Source organism: Augochlora pura, chromosome 5 (genome assembly GCF_028453695.1).
Source record: "Augochlora pura isolate Apur16 chromosome 5, APUR_v2.2.1, whole genome shotgun sequence".
Classification (NCBI taxonomy): Eukaryota; Metazoa; Arthropoda; class Insecta; order Hymenoptera; family Halictidae; genus Augochlora; species Augochlora pura.
This window is the reverse complement of record NC_135776.1, coordinates 14,555,958-14,577,558: the sequence shown is the minus strand read 5'-3', so window position 1 is coordinate 14,577,558 and position 21,601 is coordinate 14,555,958. Positions and strand designations below refer to the sequence as shown.

At 38.4% G+C, this 21,601-nt stretch overlaps 1 protein-coding gene across 1 annotated transcript in view; it reads right to left on the bottom strand.

Annotated features, from left to right (window-relative positions):
- Ih (hyperpolarization activated cyclic nucleotide gated potassium channel Ih) overlaps nt 1-21,601 on the bottom strand; it is a 233,206-nt gene that overhangs the window by 76,541 nt on the left and 135,064 nt on the right. The window contains exon 4 of the mRNA XM_078180819.1: nt 8,867-9,137. Coding sequence (XP_078036945.1) covers nt 8,867-9,137 — 271 coding nt within the window. The remainder of the gene's footprint in view (nt 1-8,866; nt 9,138-21,601) is intronic.

Below are 21,601 nucleotides of genomic sequence, written 5' to 3'. Positions count from 1 at the left end.
TGCTCAGTTGCAGAGACAGCGAAAATATATTTAAAATAGCTCCTCTTTAGAGCTCTCGAATATAAAGGGTTAAAGCGTATAAAAATATAACTAGTTTAGCAACTTTTCATTTCATATCTACGACGTTTCATTATGTTATCCGAAAACTATTTTAAATAATATTACAGATGTACTTTCTATACTATACCACATTATTTCGCTGCGCAGATGAAAATAATTATTTAGCTTTAGCTTTATTTCATATACTTATGTTTATATTTATGGTTACATATTTATAGACGCTGCTTTATTTATACGCACATAATTAATTATTTCAAGCGAAAGTCTAAAGTAAGGGAACGATCCAAAGTAATTATAAAGATCCATTTATTACAACTCCCTTAGCGCTGAGTGAACGGTCGACAGGAAAATCATAATAAAATACGATATTGTCGAATGTTCATCGTTAAAATTAAAACTGACTAATATAGGGGATAAACCCGGAGCTCCGATTTCCTAGAAAATATTCTTCATTCCCAGATTTATCACATTCTCAGATTTATCGAGACTCGTAAAGTCGGCTGGTTACGTGCGCGCCTCTCTACGTAACGCGCGAAGAACGTGTAAAATGTTTACAGTATTATACAATTTGTGCGCGCGAGATGAGTCGGTCGGTTGTGAAACTGGTTGGCTCTTGATTGGTCAGAAGACAGTTTTGCAAGAGAAAGTTGAATGACTAGCGGAGGATCCACCACGGTGCGGCTTCTCTGTGGTAAGAGCGACGACACCCCTGAAGAGTGCACGCGCACTTTCCGTTTAATAAATTCTGGGTCATCGTCACCAACGTTCCTCATTAGATTTTCATTAACATTAGCATTTTCCTACGCGAACAAAGAGGTATAATCGTTGGATGCTATTGATACGTTATTAAAATGTTCGTGATCGTAATGTGATGAAGAGAAATGGATTTTTGAAATAGTAAATGTATTGTCAATACTTCTCTGTTCTCATGCGATGCAGAATGACGAATAAATAATAATATATTTCAGTATGCAACTTCCAAGAAATAGTTCATAATGAATATACTATTTAATGGACAGTTAATTTGACAAATATGTATTATATGAAAAGATACATACTATTTTAAAAGTTTATTTTCCTCAGCTTATTTCCCTCGCTATTATAATGAAATAATAATAAATACAAAACATAGAAATTATGAAAACTATACAATTATATATTATTAAATATACATAAATGATTAAAAAAAGCAATTGACATTCACCATAGCATTATCATCTCTATGATTTTAAAATTTAATTTAAAACATCTCAATTTTAATTCCCCACGCCATGATAACAAAATAATAATAAAAAACAAACCTGCAAACGCAAGTAGCAAATTTCTAAAGCTAAACCACTATTATCATAATTATCCTATTATCGAAACGCCTCAAACAACCACCATCTTCAACAAGAAATATGTAACTCTAGACTGACCGCCATACTCTCCCAGCATCAGCAACCATAACCGCGGACCGGGCGACACGCGGACCGTCGGACAAACGATTTTAAAAGTGACAAGATATTCGGTCGAGCCTAAGTGGCCCTCTATTAGAGCACGCTTAGCAGCCATTCCCAGATTCGTTTCTCACGTAAGACCATTTGACTCATCCCGACGGTTAGGGTTAACGATTAGGTCACCGACCCCTCGCGAGCCTTGCCAGACTGTCTCGCGGGGCGCGCGTTCCTTGGGAACGACGGGCGGCATGGGGTTTTTCAAGAATCCGTCGTTATAAATACCGTCGGCCGTCGCGGTGCCGTTCAGCGTTTCAAACGCGACCACGGACGGACCCTCACTATTTTTAGTCGAACCTTTAAACGAGCATCTGACATCTGGCTGCTCGCTGGGATCAAAGGTCGTTTTTATAGTTAGAATCCGCGGACCGTAAATACCGCTCGCTTCGCAGATGGAATCAGAATAGATCAGCCTCGTTGATCACTAGAGAAATCCAATAATTGCGATGACTCCTCTCTCTCTCTCTCTCTCTCTCTCTCTCTCTCTCTCTCTCTCTCTCGCAAGATTGAGCAACGTTTCCGGGGATACGGAAACAAGGCTCCCTTGTCATCCGATGCCGCAGTCTCTTCCTCTTCCTCCTCCGCCCTTTGTAACTCCTCGTCGACGCCGCTTCGCCTCTTTTAATCTTCTCGTCGTCGACTATGGCACACGGTTAGGCCCAGGACTCTAACGCGAAACTGCTGAACTTTGCTCATTAATGATTATTTGCTGATGCCTCGGTAATGAGGCATTGGAAAACGAGATCCGTCGCGCTCAGCTATCTCGATGGAACTTCGCTTTCGGCGGCTCTGAAAAAAATGTTTCGCGGCTTCCTTGTGCATGGGGTTAGGTTTTTACAGCTGCAAAGTTTTTATTTATATGATTCTTAGATTCTAGAATTATTATCCAGTTTATAGAATTGTTTGTTCTGTTTTTGGGATATGAAGGTATGTATATTGAAATTTGTTATCTTGGATACGTGTTATAATATTGAATTTGTAGTAGTAATACTTATTAAATAAGTTTGTAGTATAGATAATAATCATAATGGTAGAGTAGGCTTCAAATGAAACTGTGACTGAAACTCTTTTGTGCAAATAATATCTGATAATAATATAATAATAATAATAAGACATTTTTATAATTTATTTCATTTATATGTTACTATATTTATATATTATTATATTATTATCAGACGTTATTCATTTTAAGGATAGTTCCATTTTAAGCTCTCTTAAACCATGAACAAAACTTCGAATAAGATCCCTGCGTAAACATCTCATAATACCACTCATTTTTAAATTACCAAGGGTAATAAAATTATATAACTATCGTAACCACGAAAGAATTGTCTTTCATCGACTAAACAATCGCAAACAGTAAAAGTAAAGCAAAAGTTTCATTTATCCTCGCCGAAGTTTCCTTGCATATCGCGTAGCTGCAACTCGCCGACAGCGTCCGAGAATGTTTAAACATTTACATCGACGAAGACGCGTTTCCATTTACCAGCGAAGTAGCCTCTAGGCGGGCGGCCGTAAACCTGTCTCGGTTTCCGTAAAGTGAAAATGTGCATAAAAACTCGCGCGTTAGCGATCCAAGAGCGTAACAGTAAAGTCGAGACTCGCGCGCGTCCAGTCTTTTCACGGTGCCGAGGGAAGTTTCGCGATTCCGCGAGGCATCGGCTGAATAATTGAACGGTTCCCCCGGAGCCCTAACGATCGGCCGGCGCGAGAAAATAGAATACGAGGGTCGTTAGCAGTCGTTCAAATGAAAATTTGAGCATCCACGGAGGCCGGAGCCAGAGCGCTCGCGGTATTATCGGTAATTAAGCAATGCTGCGAGCGAAGGAACGGCGCAATTTCAGGCAATTGCCGCGACGAACGCACGGGACCGAGCTGTTTCGCGAATGGTTATGGAACGGTGCCCGGCAGTGTTCCGTGTCGGTGGATTTCCGCGGGACGAAAAAGATTCCCGGGTTTGGAGCAACACCGGTTACAGGTGACTCGCGCGAGCACCTGATTTCGTTGCCCCGCGTTTATCGAATTATCTCTCGGGTTGTAAGCTAAGACGCTGGTCGACGAGACGGAACGACATCGCCGTCTGTTTGGTTAAAAAAAATGAGCAGCTGATTTGAAAAATATGGACCGTGAATTTACTAGTATTAGATTGTCCCATAAGTTCCTTCTGCGCTACGCTATGACGTGTGATATGAGTGACTCTAAGTGGCTCTATTTATATAAATATGCAGGCTTATCTCTTAGCCGTTTATGACTCATCCTCACGATGAGACGACTCATCGGCTTCGGTCGTCCCAGAGCTTTTTCAAAGCTAGCTTTGAAACTAGAGCTAAATAAAATGATCCTTATATTAACAAACTTGTGTCGTACACAATTATCAAAAGTACAACCGTCTACGCGAGCCACCAGAATTTCACGTGCACAAACTGCACTTCATCGCCTAAAATAAAACTACTTATAAATTGCAAAAACTATTGCAGCCTTAATTATCTCATATTTTATTATTTATCAAATGAACCGAAAAAGCGCATTGATTTCTTAAGATCGTTATTCTCGTTGAATAATTTACTGAGAGGGTTCAGAACAGTAGGCTGCAGGCTCGCAAAAATTGCGAAGAAAAAACGACTGGCAAAAATTGCCGGGGATTTAGAAAACGTCAGCGACTTCGCGGGTTCGTTCCCCAGCGATTAATTACCAATAGGATGAAAAATGACGGCTTCAGCGCAACGCCAAAAAATTCCGTTCGCGGTTAGTCGATTAAAGAGTCGGCCCGGTTAAAAAAAAGAGCGACGGGATAACCAACCGGGGGTGGGGGAGGGGAGGGGGCCGGAGGAATCGGAGCGTCGGCAAGTTCTTCGGCGGGGATATTTATCCTAAAGTGGAACATCGGCGTGCCAACGACCCGAATCGATCGATCGAACCCAAAGGAACGCGTTATCCCGGTCCCGCAGGACGAATACGTTCCGTCTTTCCACGGAGATATGTCGCCGCGGAGAGACGCATTCCAGGTTCTTGGGACTCAGGCTGGCCAAGGAATTCGACCCCGATACGGGAAAGTGCTTTATGCTGTCGCGGAAGACAAAGGCCACGGATCCCCAAAGTGTCCATAATTCTTTCCAGCGGGACTGACACGCGAGGATATTACGGGGACCGCAGACCTTCCCCCCCCCCCCCCCCCCCCCCCCCCGATTCGACGACCCACTTTTAGGGGAACTTGTAACTTGATTCTCGACTGGGTACGACGAAGTTAGGAGCTTTGGGACAAATTGGTTAGCTGTTCTTGACGAGCATACTCGCCGTGACGTTGTGATTTCTTTGTGACGAGTATATTGGACGCGAAGTGTTGTCACTTCTTTTGTGACTAGTATACTCGTCACAATAAGTAATGTTGTCACTTCTTTTGTGAGTAGTATACTCGTCACAATAAGTAATGTTGTCACTTCTTTTGTGAGTAGTATACTCGTCACAATAAGTAATGTTGTCACTTCTTTTGTGAGTAGTATACTCGTCACAATAAGTAATGTTGTCACTTCTTTTGTGACTAGTATACTCGTCACAATAAGTAATGTTGTCACTTCTTTTGTGACTAGTATACTCGTCACAATAAGTAATGTTGTCATTTCTTTGTGAGTAGTATACTCGTCACAATAAGTAATGTTGTCATTTCTTTGTGACTAGTATACTCGTCACAATAAGTAATGTTGTCACTTCTTTTGTGACTAGTATACTCGTCACAATAAGTAATGTTGTCACTTCTTTTGTGACTAGTAGACTCGTCACAATAAGTAATGTTGTCATTTCTTTTGTGACTAGTATACTCGCCACAATAAGTAATGTTGTCATTTTTTTGTGACGAATGTACTCGATGCCAAATGTGATTTTTTCGTGACGAGTATATTGAGTGCGAAGTATTGTTATTTTCTTTTGTAACTAGTATACTCGTCCCAATAAGTAATGGTGCCATTTCTTTGTGACGAGAGTACTCGACACGAAATGTTGTGATTTTTCGTGACAAATATACTGGACGCGAAATATTGTGATTTTTTTGTGACTAGTACATTCGTCAAGATAAAGTAGGGTTGCTACTTCTTCGTGACGGATCTATTCGTCATATCACACAACATTGCCATTTATTTGTGACCAATCCATGACAACAGGAAATATTGGAAATTGTTTGCGTCGACTGTACTCATCACGTTACGAAATATTTCCATTTATTCGCGACAAGTATGCCCAACGCAAAATACTACCATTTATTTACGACGAGTAAGAATTTCCATATAGTGCATTTCCCGTGATTCCACAAAATATTGCATTCATATTTGCATTGCGCTTCAATATCGACAACAAATTGATAAATCAATAGCAACAATTGCCACCGAAAAATATGAAAATTCCCTCTCGAATCCCAAACTTTCCCGGCGCCGTACGGAAAATCGTTTCCAAACGACCCGCTCGAATCAGCAGCCTTAACATGATCAATTCCTCTCGCGAGTCGCCTTATCCGGCAAACTGCCGTGATCGCTGTTTTAGCATTCAAAGCGCATAGAGTAGCAGTATCCTCTGCGTGATCGAACGAAGGCGAGTCGATGAATCAAAGCCTGAAACTTGCCGTGCGACGCGTGTTGGACACGGCGTGTTTGAAATCGGTGCCAATCGTCTCCGGGATTTAAAAGCGTCGCGTCGTTAGAAACTCGTTTCGGCCGGTCCATTTGTCAGCTAACTGCGAGCGCATATTCCACGGCTCGCCGGAAGCGTGTTTACGGACACACGGGTGCCGACGCAGCCCGGATTTATCATCGATTGTTTTCGCCGGCGAAGATTGCGAACTGGGTCAAAGCCGATCACCGCGCAATCGCGAAGAAACACGCTGTCGGGCGCGCGCGTACAAACACAGAGAGGCACAGAGACACACAAACGGATACACATCGACGTAACAATTCGTTCGATTCGGAGGTCTCCACTCGCGGCGAGGCGCTTTAATTAGACGTTTTAATTGGTAATTAGGAGAGATAGGAGTGGCCCGCGTTCCCGCGCGTCGAGCCTCCCGAAAATTCCATTGCTCGTTAGCGATCGGCCCTCCTCCCCTTCCTGTCGCTCCTCCGAACCCTTTTCGATAATCCGCCGATGCCCGTGTGTGTCTCCCACCCCTTCCGTCGAGCCTCGTCTTTGCGTCGGCGGCGGCGTTGGGACTCTTACTTTGACCATTGGACTTTGAATCGGTGTCTACAGCACTGCGGCTTGAATACTTTGTGTATGGATCGGCTGATTGCTGGAGGACACTCCGACGGCCTATCCTAATTCAAAGCAAACTGGTCGGAGCCAGAAACAATCATCTCCCCTTCGACCGTGCGACGTATCATCAACTTCCTATAAAGGTGTACAGGGTCTCCCGTGCTCGTGTCCGACGCAGCTTTTTAACCCTTTGCGCTGCGAAGCATATTTCGTTTTTGTCGCCAGCGCCACACTGAAGCGTTTTTTTTGAAATTCAGTCTAGAGGTCGGTTTTTTGATTGTTACTTGTTTTGAACAATTTCTTTTAGATTTGTTTACTGCCATATTATTGTCATTTCTGTTACCATTTGCTTAGGATTTATTGGTCTCATCTAGTTCTTGTGTATAGTCAATGCTGTTACTATTGTCAATGTTATTTAGTTCGCGTTTGTCACCCGTTATATGAATCTTCTAGAAGCATTAAAATCGTATACCTGGTGTCCTCTTAATATTTATAATGTATATATATATATAATTGGGAATATTTAATTTATGATATTATATATTTAATTCTCTGGATATAAAGAGAATTATATGAAATTTATAGAATTCATTTCCTATATTATATACTTGCTATATAATATTATGGAATCATTTATAATATTCCATATGAAAAATTCATACGTACATGTATCATATAGATTTTTTATATATAATACCATAAATTATTCTATAAAAATTAAAATATATAATATCAAGGTTATGGCAAGGTGATGTGTAAATTATTCTATAATTTATTATATTATTTATAAATTATTCCATAAAAATTAAAATATGTAATATCATGGTTCTAAAGTATCCGAATTTTTCTTTAAATTGAAGTGCTTCGACTCTAAATAGACTTGTACAATTTCTAGCGAAAAATTTAATTCGTCGATTGCAACGATTGACCAGAGGATCTAGCCATTACCCTACAATCCTCCGGAAAGTAGGACGTAACAGGTATACGTCCCTTTGTTGGCCTACGGAGCGAAACACGTAGCTAATCTTGTCCTCGAGAACCGGCAAACTATGAGCAAAGTTCCGGCATTGTATTTCGAATCTCAAGGCTGGATTTTCACCCTTTGAAGAATCCCTATTGTATCACCTTGCGTAGCTACGAGAACTACTTCGATGGGCAACTTGCCCCATAAAAAGACAGTGTTCGGATCTGACGATAAAGTTACGTATCTCGACGACGAGGCGCGTACCGTCCGTTGCTGAAAAGATGGCGGAATCGCGGGCCTGCTTGTCTATAGCGTATGGAAAGCGACTTTTATTTGTTAACGAAAAGGCTAATTAACTAAAAAATAAAATAACCGATAAGCCAACAAACCAATAAACGAATAAACTAATTACTGAGATAACCACTGAATTAACCAATAAATTAACAAACAAATAAGCTAATCATCTAAACCAACCAATAAATTAACAAACAAATAAACTATCCACTAAAGTATCCAATAAATTCACTAATTGAGCTAATCAATACGGTAAGAAACCAATATATTAACCAATAAACTAAACAATTGACAAATAAACTAATAAACTAACCGATAGACTAACAAATTAATAAACTAACCAATGAACTAATCACTAAACTAACAGACCAATAAACCAGTAAACAAACCAAACTAATCGGATCCTTCGCTGGGTCCACCTAATCTCGTCAATAATAATAACAACGAGTCCGCGACGAAAACAAAATGGAAGAACCTAGAAGAAGCCCACGAGAAGCTCGACGACGATAGATTTCCCTAATGATCAGTTATTTTTTATCGGCCAGCCTCGAGTTCCGCGTTTTCTAGAAACTGGGGACTGAAGCGAAGAAATAATTTTCTCGCCGATAAAGGAACCGCGTTTACCCTAATCCTGCAATGGCATGAACAAAGTCGAGCTGATAGGAACCAGTCCTATATTTCGCACTTTCTCTGTGCCATCTTTCGGGCGACGCGCATGTAGACGCTTTCGAATCCAGTGATTCCACCGTATCAGTGGAAGCAGATCGACGCCGTTGCCTGCCAAGGTGCAATCGTTTGATAGATTGTGGAGAGGACTCACCGGAAACTGGAGCAAGGATGGATGACCCAGTGACCTGCAGCCTTTTGCCTGATCCGTTCCTTCATCAGCGCCTTCTTGCTGCCGAAAAGCTTCATAGCCAGCTTGTTGTCCGTCGGCTGGAACAGAGCCTGGAGCTGATTCTTCAAGAAGCTCTGCTTGACTTCCTGGCCCGGGAGACCCGGACCAGGCTCCTCCTTCGGCGTCCCATAGAGGGACACGTCGTCCACTCCGAAGTGGACCTTCCCGCTGCCCTTGTAATTCATCTCGTTGCCTGCAACAATAAATATTCCGTTAGCTGCCTCGTCGATGGGACTTTTACTTTTGCTACTTGGCTGCCGAGAGAGAATGATCGTGGACTTTTTTTATAATAAACGAATAAAGTGATACTTCTTTTTAATGTAATATACATCAAATATACAGTATACTATAGATTAATATTATAGTTTATATTATGCTGTGATATACTGTATACTACATTAAATTGTATATTAATATTATATTATATATTATAATATTATATTTACATTATATATTAATATAATATTCTATATTATACTGCACTGTACTATATATTATCATAAAATACATCATATGTATTGAAAAATGATTCCCACTTACGAAAAGTACGACACTAATAATATTAATTGCAAATATAACAAAGAAATAAAAAGGTAAATATTTTGAAACAATTTCCACTGCAACAGAACTGTTTCTAGTCGTAAACTTAGTGACATTACCTCCAACCACACCGTTACAATCAATTAATAATTATAATTCCCAGAGCTCTAGCTGACTTATAATATCATGGGATTATAGTTAAGTAGAGCAACTGGTTATAGGCGATGATAATAAACCACGCATGAATGAAACGAGTCGGTTCGGTATGCGAGAAAATAATAACGAGAGAAACGCGTGCAGTACACGTGTATGCAGCTTTAACGCGTAGCCGATGTATGTATAGTTTACGGTCAAGTTCACTCCGAGGAACGCGCATCGGCCAGCTCCACAAAAAGTCCCCACCACGGTCATTGACGCACACGCGAGAGCTCATTCCAATCTCCCCATTGACTTCCTTTCTAGCACCGAAACACACTGTGTGCCACGCATCACCGGCGGCCACACGTGAAACACAAAAACTTCGGGCAGCACCGTTCACTCCATTAAATACAGTTAACTGAGAGAATTCTCCGGACACTCCTTTCCTGCCGTCAAACATAATTCATACTTTGAACTGCAGGTCGCGCGGATACAACAGTGGCACGAGGAAGTCTCGGTACAATAAATTACTAATTTTCGGCTAATTGCTGATGTATCAACGAGAGACCGAATATAAGAAATATTTTGACTAATTTCTATGTAGAAAATTACGAAATATTCACTATTTGTGTGTAAAGTATATTAACTTTTATATTGAAAAATATAATATGATAGAACACGGTATTGTGTACTATAATATAGCATAATATAGCGTAGCATAATATAATATAGTATAATGTACTATAATATAATATGACGTAGTACAGTATAGTATAATATAGCATAGCATAGTATAACATAATATAAAATGTATAGTATACTATAATATAATATTATTTAATATAGTAGAGTAAAATATAGTATAATGTACAGTATAGTGAAGACAACATAGTATAATATAATGCAATACGATATAGTACATTATACTATAGTAGAATATAATATAGCATAGTAGACATCAAATAGTATAGAATAATGTAATATAATATATTTTACAGTATACTGTAGTATAATGTCATACAATATACTATAACAGAATTCAATGCAGTATAGTGTAGAATTCACTGTGGTATAATATAATGAAATATAGCACAGTATAATATGATATAGTATAGTATAGTATAGTATAGCATAATATACTATAATGTAATATAGCAGAGTTCAATACAATATAGTGTATAGTACCGTGTGGTATAATATAATATGATATAGTATAATATAGTGCAGCATGAAATAATATAATATAACATAGTATACTACAATAAAATGTAACATAATATAACTTGATTCAAAACGGGGAAATCGTCCCATTGCTTGGCTAAGTGCAGATAGCAAGCACTAACCCAAGATTAATTAGAATGCAGAAGTGGTTCGATTAGCATAATGAAATAATAAGTTCGCATCACCGCGGAGATATTTTTCGGTGAATGTTGACCAGTTGCTCGTTAATAAACGCATGAATATTTATAAACGGCGGAGAGGGGCTCGTCGCGGCGCGAAGAATCTCGACGGGGCCGAAAGTTCGCGCCGGCTGGGCTCATTAAGAAACTGTCATCGCCGTGTGTATAGGTAATTATTACCGCGCCGGAAAGATTTCGGAACTAGTTAAACAAAGTTTAAGATCGTCGGAAGTTACGCCGGCGGAAAAACATTAACCGTTTCGAAACTGATTCGGAATTCATCAGCGGACTTCATCTTGAGCACTTGAATAATTACAGTAATAGAAGAAACCCATTACAACTGGTGCCGCCGCGCCAGGGGAACCCGGGATGGACTATCTTATCGCGTAACGAGATCCTCCTAACGAAGCAAGAACTTGATCATCTCGGAACTTATACATAGTATAAATGAATAACTGCTGGCGGCCGTAGTCGCAGACGATTTCTGCTGCCTCGATCGAGAAAAACTCGCTCCGCGATAACTTAATCATCGAATTAGAAATATTACGTGCTCGAAACATGCTCGCTGTTTGCTTTGTATTTTTCTATTTAGAGTTAGGCGTTATCGAGGACGGATAATTCGATATTAATGTTAATAAGTATTGGATAAATAGTATTGATAATATTAATAATTGACTGTTAATAACTATTAGATAAATAGTATTGATAATATTAATAATTGACTATTAATAACTATTGGATAAATAGTATTGATAATATTAATAATTGACTATTAATAAATATTGGATAAATGGCGTTAATAATATTAATAATTAATCGTTAAAATTAATGATTGAGATTGGAATTAAATTGATTTAGTAACTCTGATTATATGAAACTTTAAGCACCTTTAATTGTTTTATATTAATGTAGATTAATGTGTTAATGTGCTTTCATTTTTAATAATAATCAAATTTGGAATTTTGTACGCTCGTTATCTAGGAATATGCTCGTTGTTCGCAGCATTTTTTAATATTGTCTTCAACATTCTCAAGAGCAGATTTCACTGTGTAAAAGCTGAAGCGCTTTTTGCCGTACACTAACTTTTCCTCTCGGATGACTAGACGGAACTGGATCATCTAATTCTTTCCTTTTGTTTATACCTTGATCTTCAGGTACTAGCGGTACGAACTTATGGAATGACTTAGGGTAACCGAGAAAACCACGTGTACTCACTCCTTGCCACTCCGAGTCAAACTGATTGAGTCAAAATTACTGAGTTTCAATCGTCGAGACTAAATTATGAAGTTCAAATCAGCGAATCGAAATTTTCGAGATCATATTATCAAGTCCAAATCACCGAGTTCAAATCAAGTCCAAATCATCGTGTTTAAATTACCGAGTCCATATCACCGAGTTCGGATTACCGAATACAAATCATCAAGTTCAAATTACCGAATCGAAATCATCGAGACATAATCATCGAATCAAAATCATCGAGTTCAAGTCATCAAGTTCAAATCACCAAGTTCAAATCAGCGAGTTCAAATCAGCGAGTTCAAATTACCGAATCCAAGTCATCGATTTTAAATCACCGAGTTCAAGTCATCAAGTTGAAATCATCGAGCTTAAATTTCCGAGTTTAAACCACCGAGTCCATATTACCGAATCCAAATCACCGAATCCAAATCACCGAGTCATAATCATCGAATTCAAGTCATTAAGTCCAAATCACCAAGTTCAAATCACCGATTTTAAACCGCGGAGTCCAAATTACTGAATCCAAATCATCAAGTGAAAATCATTAAGTTCAAGTCATCAAGTCCATATCATCGACTCGAGATCACCAAAAGCAAAAATGAATCAATCACCACGCAGCACAATCATCCGAAGAACTGATCACAAACGACCCTACATCCGACTAGATCCTAAATCCTCACTGCTGAAATAGATTCACCATTACGAAGCATCAAGAAGCCGCTGGAAAACAGGAGAAGCCGATCACACGATGAAAGCAAGTCTACGGAATCAGCGTGACAACGTGGCCTGTCGCGCGGAACAGTTTCCGAAGTACTGCGGAACAGCTACGACGAGAGTCGGGGATCCTCGAAGGTATATATCCTTGACAGTCTGCGACAGGCGGATCAAGAGGGCCACGCGGGACTTAGAAGAACTCACCGGACTCGTTTGTGCTTGGAGCGCGGAATTCCGGCCAGCTCGAGACGAAAACGCGTCGGCCGTTGGCGTCTCGCGGCTGCTGTTTTCGCAACAAAGGTCTCCGGAGCTCGTCGTGTCTGCTGGTAGAAGTCGTGTCCTCCTCGGCCATCGTCCGCGAACCGGCGTGCTCGAGATCGCGAGAACGGTTTCTGCCCCGGTTTACCGTGTAACTGGTCCCCGGAGCAGAGGTTGACTAATGACGAGCGGCACGCGTGCCGCAAAACGAGCAATCGCCAGCGAAAGCGCCGAGAATGCCGGACAGAGACGCCGGGAGAACCACTGACCGGTTTTATTGTGAAACCCGGGGGAACCGCGTGCCTCGATTCTCTTCCTCCCGGCTTCCTTGCCCGTCAGTCGCACCCGGATCGACCGTCATCCTTGACATTACCCGTGGAAAACCACCGCGCTCGTATGGAGGGTGGATCTACTTTGCTGCTTTTCTTCTCGTGTAACGCGTTTTCTGAACGTTTTCAATGATTCTGGAACGGTAATGTATCAACGATGAGTTATTACACGTAGTTATGTGTCTGCGTGTTCAACAGCTGTGTTCGGCGAGTATTCTCGTCATGGGGGAATGAAAGCATTTTAGTTTAACACGTTGACGCCGGCGCCGATATTCACGGTTTTTTTTCTGTGACGCGGCGCCCGAGATTTAAAGAAATTAAATGATGATATTAAATTTATAATATTGAATTGTCATGTCTTTGCTATAAAATAACACAAACCAATTTTGTACTATTTATTTTGTAAAATATGGGCAACATAAGCGAATGCATGCCGCTTCATGGGACAGACACTTGTGACCCACCCCGGCGATGCATCAACGTGTTAAGGGTGAGAATAATGGTAAAGTTCATATCAATAATAGAATAATATGATAATATAATTAAACAAATATTTCTAAGTGCTTATGATACTGGTCAACAATTACGATTTGCTAAAAAGTATATTTTAGTATATTTATATTATAGAGGAAGCCAAATTGAGGCGCCCATTTTGAAAGTGGTCTAAGTCTTTTTATTCTATAATATACGAAATATTAATATTTATATATATGTTTCTATATTTTCAATCAAAAAGCCTTATATATTGTATATAATGTAAAATATACAATATGTTAATATTAATATATATATATAACCTAGACATTAGCAACATAGTTGCACAACCATAACCTGGGCATTAGCAACAAAGCTTGTATCATAGTATATTTGTATAGTATAGTCGCATGACAGCGTGCGAGAGTGTTTTTTAACTGCCACTAATTCATTATTAAAATTAAGCTATGTCCGAACCTGAATACATCGACATTTTACAAATAATTTCATAAAAGAATTTAAGGTAAAGTGGACCGGAAATGGTGGTATCGAATAACTTTCTGCTGTATCAGGTGAAACTTATTGAATCAATCTCGTTGAGATTCAAGCTAGTTAGGAAGTTTCCGAGGGAAAACAATTTGAAAGTCAAACGAAAGCTTTTCTTTCCGCGGGACCATGATTTTAACCAGTTCAAAGTTAAATGCTACCTGATGGGAGACGGTTGCGCCAAGTTTTCACCGAGGTGGTGATTGCCCCAAGCATCTGGAGGTGTAGCTAACAAAACTTCGACTGCTCCACTAAATTGTTATATTATACCATTAGTCGCGTCTCGACTATGTTCATATTACTAAACCGGCAAGCAACAACGTTGTCTATATAAACTGCTTGTCTAATCAATTCACTGATGCTGCTGAAACAAGATTGCGAGAGTAGGGGGGAGGGGGGATGTTATGTCACAACGTTTGACCTATCGTCGATAAAAATATTAATAAACACAAGCATGCATTTTTGACGTAGTTACTTCCACTGTTTCTGTTTGTATTTTGCAATCTTTTGTAGAAGTCTCTCTGGATATATTAATGCGACATTTTTAATTTATTAATGTAACTTGTTACTAGACAGTTACTGAAATCCCTTTTTTAATTTTGCTATTATGTGGAATAGAGAATAGAGAATAGAAAATAGAAAATAGAAAATAGAAAATAGAAAATAGAAAATGGAAAATAGAAAATAGAAAATAGAAAATAGAAAATGGAAAATGGAAAATGGAAAATGGAAAATGGAAAATGGAAAATGGAAAATATATCTCCAGTATCTTTTGTTCTAAAATATATTTGAACGAATTAATATTACCGCCTGGCCATTTGTGACTGTACAGATAAAGTATAGTATAATCATTATTCTCTAATTCTTCACATATCAGACACGGTTTAGATTTCCGCGTAACGTTGGATTTCGGCGTATTCCCGATATTTCTCCGTACTTCGTCGAGTTCCCGGAGATCGCTCGATTCGTTTAGTTTGCTGTGCAGCAGGCGTTCAAGCAATCGCGCGAAGATTGAAATTAGGCTGCTGTGTTGGACCGGAGCTTCGTGATCCTGTGGATTCTACGAGGCTTCGGGGGATTCGAAGGATTAACGAAGTTGGACAGGATGGAAATCTGGAAGTGTCTCGGTGCATCAACCAGGTGGTACCTGGAAATTATTTTGTACTTGATGTTATGGATACATGGAAAGCTACCCACCACCACTCGCTTAATTAAAGATGCTGTCCCTTGTATCTCTAATGCTTAACCATCGTACCGACTGACCATGTTGCAAACATTAAATTGTACATGCTCAGAATTATTTATAATTTTATCTGTTAATCTGTCCACCTTATTTCTTAAGGCACTTCTACCAGACGCTTTTAGTATTTTTTATTAAATCTCAATGGAGCTTGTAAAAATTAAAATTATTTATGAGATGGTAAAATAACAATTTTTATACTCCCCACGCTTTTCTATAATTTGTGAGCTATTTTTGTGCAATTGCTGCAACAGTGACTAATTGAAATTGCATAACCACATCCCATTTCGAAGAATTAATTTCTAGAGATATTTGTTAATTTAATCTTCTTGATAATTCTCAACGAGAACTTTGAAGTAACGGCACAAAGAATATTCTACACTTGAATTTTATTTTACAGCTATTACGCTTGAATTTTAATTTCACGTTCGTCCGAAACACGGCGACTCCGTTTCGCCACGCTTCGGTTAACACGGCGCCCCCTTTATCATCCGTGAAATTTCATATATTTGAATTCAACGCGAACATTTTTCATTCTCATTAGACGACTGTATTTATCTTCATTCTCAGCAACAAAGCGCAGAATCTCCCGTGCCAGCCGCACTTTGATGTGGCGCTTCGAATAACCATTCCGGGCACAGAACACCAACTCTGGAATCCCCCTTTTCAACTTACAGAACCACAAAGGAAACTGGATTCTCCGAAACCACAAGCCAGACTGCCATATACCGAGAGACGCTAGAAACCTTGTATCCTGGGAATTATACAGGGTGTCCAAAAACTCGCGAACTGGAAAGGAGGGGTTCCTGGGGTAATTTGAGGCAACTTTCTTCCTTTACAGAAATTTTATACGCGGCTTTGTTTACGAGATATCAACGAAAAACGTTGGCCAATGGTAGGCGAGATCAGTTGACGCGAGGCAGCTGAGCGAATGAGCTGAGCTGGGCTTTACTCGCTCGTTGCCTCGACCGCTTTGTACCAGTCACGCTCGCTTCTCATAGGTCAGCGTTGTTTGTTAGTAATTAGTAAACAAAGATCGTTTTTGTAAAAGAAAATGTTACTCGAAATGACTTGAGGAACCTCATCAGTTGATTGCCAATGATTTGAAAGTTTTTGCGATTATTAGACTGAGATTATTAATTTATTTACATTATTCAGACACTGTTTGAAACTGGTAGATGTTATGTAGATTAAAAATGATGTATCTATATTTTTATCTATCTTTATTTTCTTAACCATTTACGATTAATTCTGTTCTCAGCTTCATAAATAATGCTACGTAAATTAAACAATTTATATTATATTTTGGTATCTTTATATTCTATATCAAAGTATTCATCAGAAAGTAATGTTTAATCAGCATTTCTATCAATAAAATACAAAATAAGTGTCGAAATTTTATCTTTACAACAGAATGAAAGTGTCGATAGAACATTCACCATAAAACAGAGAAATAAATAATTTAACAGTGAAAAAAGCTAATCACCTATAATCATAAAAGTCTATAATTCAATTACAATTAAATCCAAGGTCTGCATTACAATGTACAATAGAAGAAAAATAATTATGTATATAGAAACATCAGTGGGTGCATTTTTCATCGCATAATAAGTTTCAAAAAGGAGACGCTCGGCCAATAAAAACAATTGATCGCGATGGGTTAGGTCGAAGGAAGCGCGATTCTTTGTTATTCCATACTCGTAAACGCGGCCGGTTAAATGCACGGATGCGTTGATTGCTTTTCTATATTGCGTGGACCGATAATGGACTCGTTACGCGCATTTGTCGACGAGCAAACGAGTCATTCAGCGGCCGTTCTTACGCGCGCGTCAATGGCGCTCCATATTTCGCTGTTGACACGTGCGCCGGTCTAGCGATTTTCAACATTTATCTCGCCATCGTGTTCCACGGGGAAACTGCACAATTCCCCGTGTGAACGGCACGTTTTATTCGATAACGGTGCTCCAGTGTTTCTTCGTCGAGAATTACGCGTCCGTGGCGAAACGACGAGCGAAGCAAACAGGTTTTATGATTATTGGACATTTACGTCGCGAATGAACAAATTTCCACTGTGTTAATGTCATTCGAACGCGATAAACTCGTTGCATTTTTCCTTGCAATTTATTAAATACGAAGGAAATTAGGTAAAATAATTATTACTGTTATCCATCTTGCAGTGGCTATTCTGTAATGTAAGTAATGATGTAAGTAATACGGTAATGATAATAGTAATGTGTAATTACTATATAGTTATTATGTATTATTATTATATAGAATTATTATTAATGTAAGTAATGATGTAAGTAAGTAATATGGTAATGATAATAGTAATGCGTAATTACTATATAGTTATTATGTATTATTATTATATAGAATTATTATTAATGTAAGTAATGATGTAAGTAAGTAATATGGTAATGATAATAGTAATGCGTAATTACTATATAGTTATTATGTATTATTATTATATAGAATTATTATTAATGTAAGTAATGATGTAAGTAAGTAATATGGTAATGATAATAGTAATGCGTAATTACTATATAGTTATTATGTATTATTATTATATAGAATTATTATTTGTTACTATGTATAATTATTATGTTATTATTGTGCGTAGTCATATGTACTATTAAATATAATACAATAGTAACATGTAATATATATAACGTAATATAATATATAATACGATAACGTGTAACAATGTACAATGCATAAAGGGCGCAACAGGAGATTGAACATCGAATTTCCTCACCGTAATAAATGATTTCACCGTGCTCGACATTGTCGTGCGCGCGCCGCTTCGTCGATCGCCCCGTAGAACAATCCGAGTAGCACACGTTTTGCAAACAATATGCAATAAGTTCGCTTGGAAAGCGTCTAAAAAGGTTTCACTTAGCCGTAGCACTCGTAATTGATTTTCACTCGTATATTTAGGACGGACGCGCGCTGAAGGGGGTTAATTTTAGCTGGCTAGAGAGAGAGTAGTCTTCGCGTGAGTGCTCATGACAAATGTTTAGATCATCACGAAGGATACCGGTGAGTTTATATTATCCGGCGCCGAGCTCATTTCGCGCGATAATCCACGCCGGAAGCAACCGTGAAATCTCTCGCACGATTCCATCGCGCGATTTATTTTTATTAATCCTTTGGCTACGGCAGACTTCTGCATAGCCGTAGTTTTTCGAATATTAAAATATTCGATATAATGAATTCTATTACATTAAACCGATATTACTTGAAGTAAAACAATAATTTTAAGCTTTTCTTACAATATATAACATAAATATTACACGATATATAATTAATCAAATTTAATAATAACTGAGGGCGAAATTTGATCTTGACGCCTATTGGCGCCTACAGTGCCGGGAGGCCACATGTTTCGGACGCCAATGGGCGCCAACAGTAGTCAAAGGGTTAACTGTTTCTGCGCGGTGCTGCTTCACGCTTTGTTCGAAGTGTCGCCGCACATTTTAATTCGATTTTATTAGCGCACGAAAAATCATATGGAATAAATTAATTAATTTCCACCCAGGCATTTTCCTATTTCGTTTATGCAGAAATAACGATACTAGATTAGAAATATGTTGTTAAAATTAATATTGACTTTGCGACTTCTTTGTGTTGTTAAAATCACTGTGCACTGTGCGACAAAGATTGCAGGGACGCGCGTCGCTCGACACCGGGGTGTTACGTTACATTTGAATACTGTCGCCGGAAATTTCATTATGCAGCTCGTAACACATACTTTTCGCGGCAGTTTTATGATACTTTGTTAGGTCTTGTTAAAAAGCACGCGGAATCTTTCGGGCTCGTTTGTTCTATCAGACTCTTTTAACTCTTTGCACTCGACCAGTGACGCTGAGGCACCATAAAAAATTGTTATATCATGTTTCAAAATACCTTTACTTTGTTAATTAATTACTAACGGTCTTTCTATGTAAATATTGTTAAAAGTGTAATTGTTTTAGGAATCGCAAGACTCAATTTTATATATATACAGTAGCGGACAAAAATTTAAGACGAGAAGGGAAAAAGAAAGGAACTATTAATATTTTATAAATAACATAAACTATCATGTTCTATCTTTAATTATAATCGTCTACTCATTTATTTAAACAGTTATAAAAACATTTATGTCCGGTTTTGAACTTATTAGTTAGAATATATAACAAGAAAGTAAATCTATGTTACATTTCCATTGACAAAAGTTTAAGACCACAAAAATAATAGGAGAAAATAAACAGAAAAAAATGGTTTTTAATAGAAATATTTAGTATTTCGTCCAAAATCCATTATTTTTTATAACCTCAGCACATCTTTTTGGCATTGAATCTATTAATTTTTCACATTTCTCTACTGTAATATTACAGTAAATATTACAGTAGAGAAATATTGTCAATATTGTTGACTCAATAATGTTTACATTTAACACACGAGCCTTCGAGAATTAGAAGGTCAAGCATTTGTCTTCGTTATCTCAAAATAAGAAACTGATTGGAAAGATAGTACTTACATTACACGTGTATAATTGAAATTAAATTCGTCGTCTTAAATTTTTCACCGCTACTGTATATAAAAAGCAATAAAATGCGAATACTGTTGTTTAGGAAACTGTTTTCGATTCGTAGTTAAAACAGCGTCGAGGGCAAAGGGTTAATACCGGCACGCCGCCGACAGTGCGAAATGGCGGATTATCACGTCAGAGCGAACGAGAATGCGACGCGTTTGGTAACGATGCGACGACACTGATTCGGCAAGACGAACGCGAAAACTATGCTAATCAGGCTGCGGTTCTTTTATGCAGATCGCCATTTGCATAGTTCACTTTTCAAAATTCGGAACATGAGAAACCGCTTTCCCGTTCACTGGTTTCTATGTTTGGAACGACGAAGAAAGATAATGGATGTTCGAACAATGCCGCGGCAGTGACAAAAACGTGATTATCATTGAATAACGTCTCCGGTTTATTTATGGAAAGATTGAATAAACGGAAGACAGGAACGAAGACAATAGAATTTAAGGGTCTCGTCGCGTTATTTTTAATTTATTAAAACTATTAAAGGACGATATATATATTTTCATTCAACTATGGTACTCTGCGATTCATTTCAACAATTTTTCTTTTACGCGGAAGTCCGTGGTTTAATTATTATTAACAAAAATTGGCAAAGATTGTCTCCCAAAACAAAGATTGTATCCCATATTTTAATGATGGTAACAAAAACTTTGCCATAACCTTAAATTCTTCTGTATTTTCAAGGTAATCTTTATCTCGACGATGAAACATTGAAAAAGAAAATTTTTTGAAGAACGTTGCAATGAAAATAACAACTCTCGTCGAACAACCTTTTCCGCATTGTATTTTGTTCTTTGTTGAATAGCGTTCTTTGTTAGTACACGCGATTCTTTGTGCTTTAGTTCCAATTTTAATTGCGCTTACATGTCAACGCGATAAAAACAATGCTTTTGTAATACTACAAAGTTTGCGTGAGAGTTTCTAATTGGCAGCCAAAGTTGCTCTACGCTGGAGAATTAATAGTAAACAATAGTACAAAGGGTGGACCACGAAACGTGATCAGTTTGACAATGATTAACTGCATAGAAAATTATGAATCTATAGAAATTGTTAGAGCTGCGACTTGTGCAACAATGTTCATTGTTGCTGGAAGGATTGATGAAGCAAATGGTTATGTTGAATTTTATAAGTATTGTTTGTTCTTAATGGTAAAAATAATTGCCCTTCGTGATCGTAGTATGCCGTAATATATCGTCA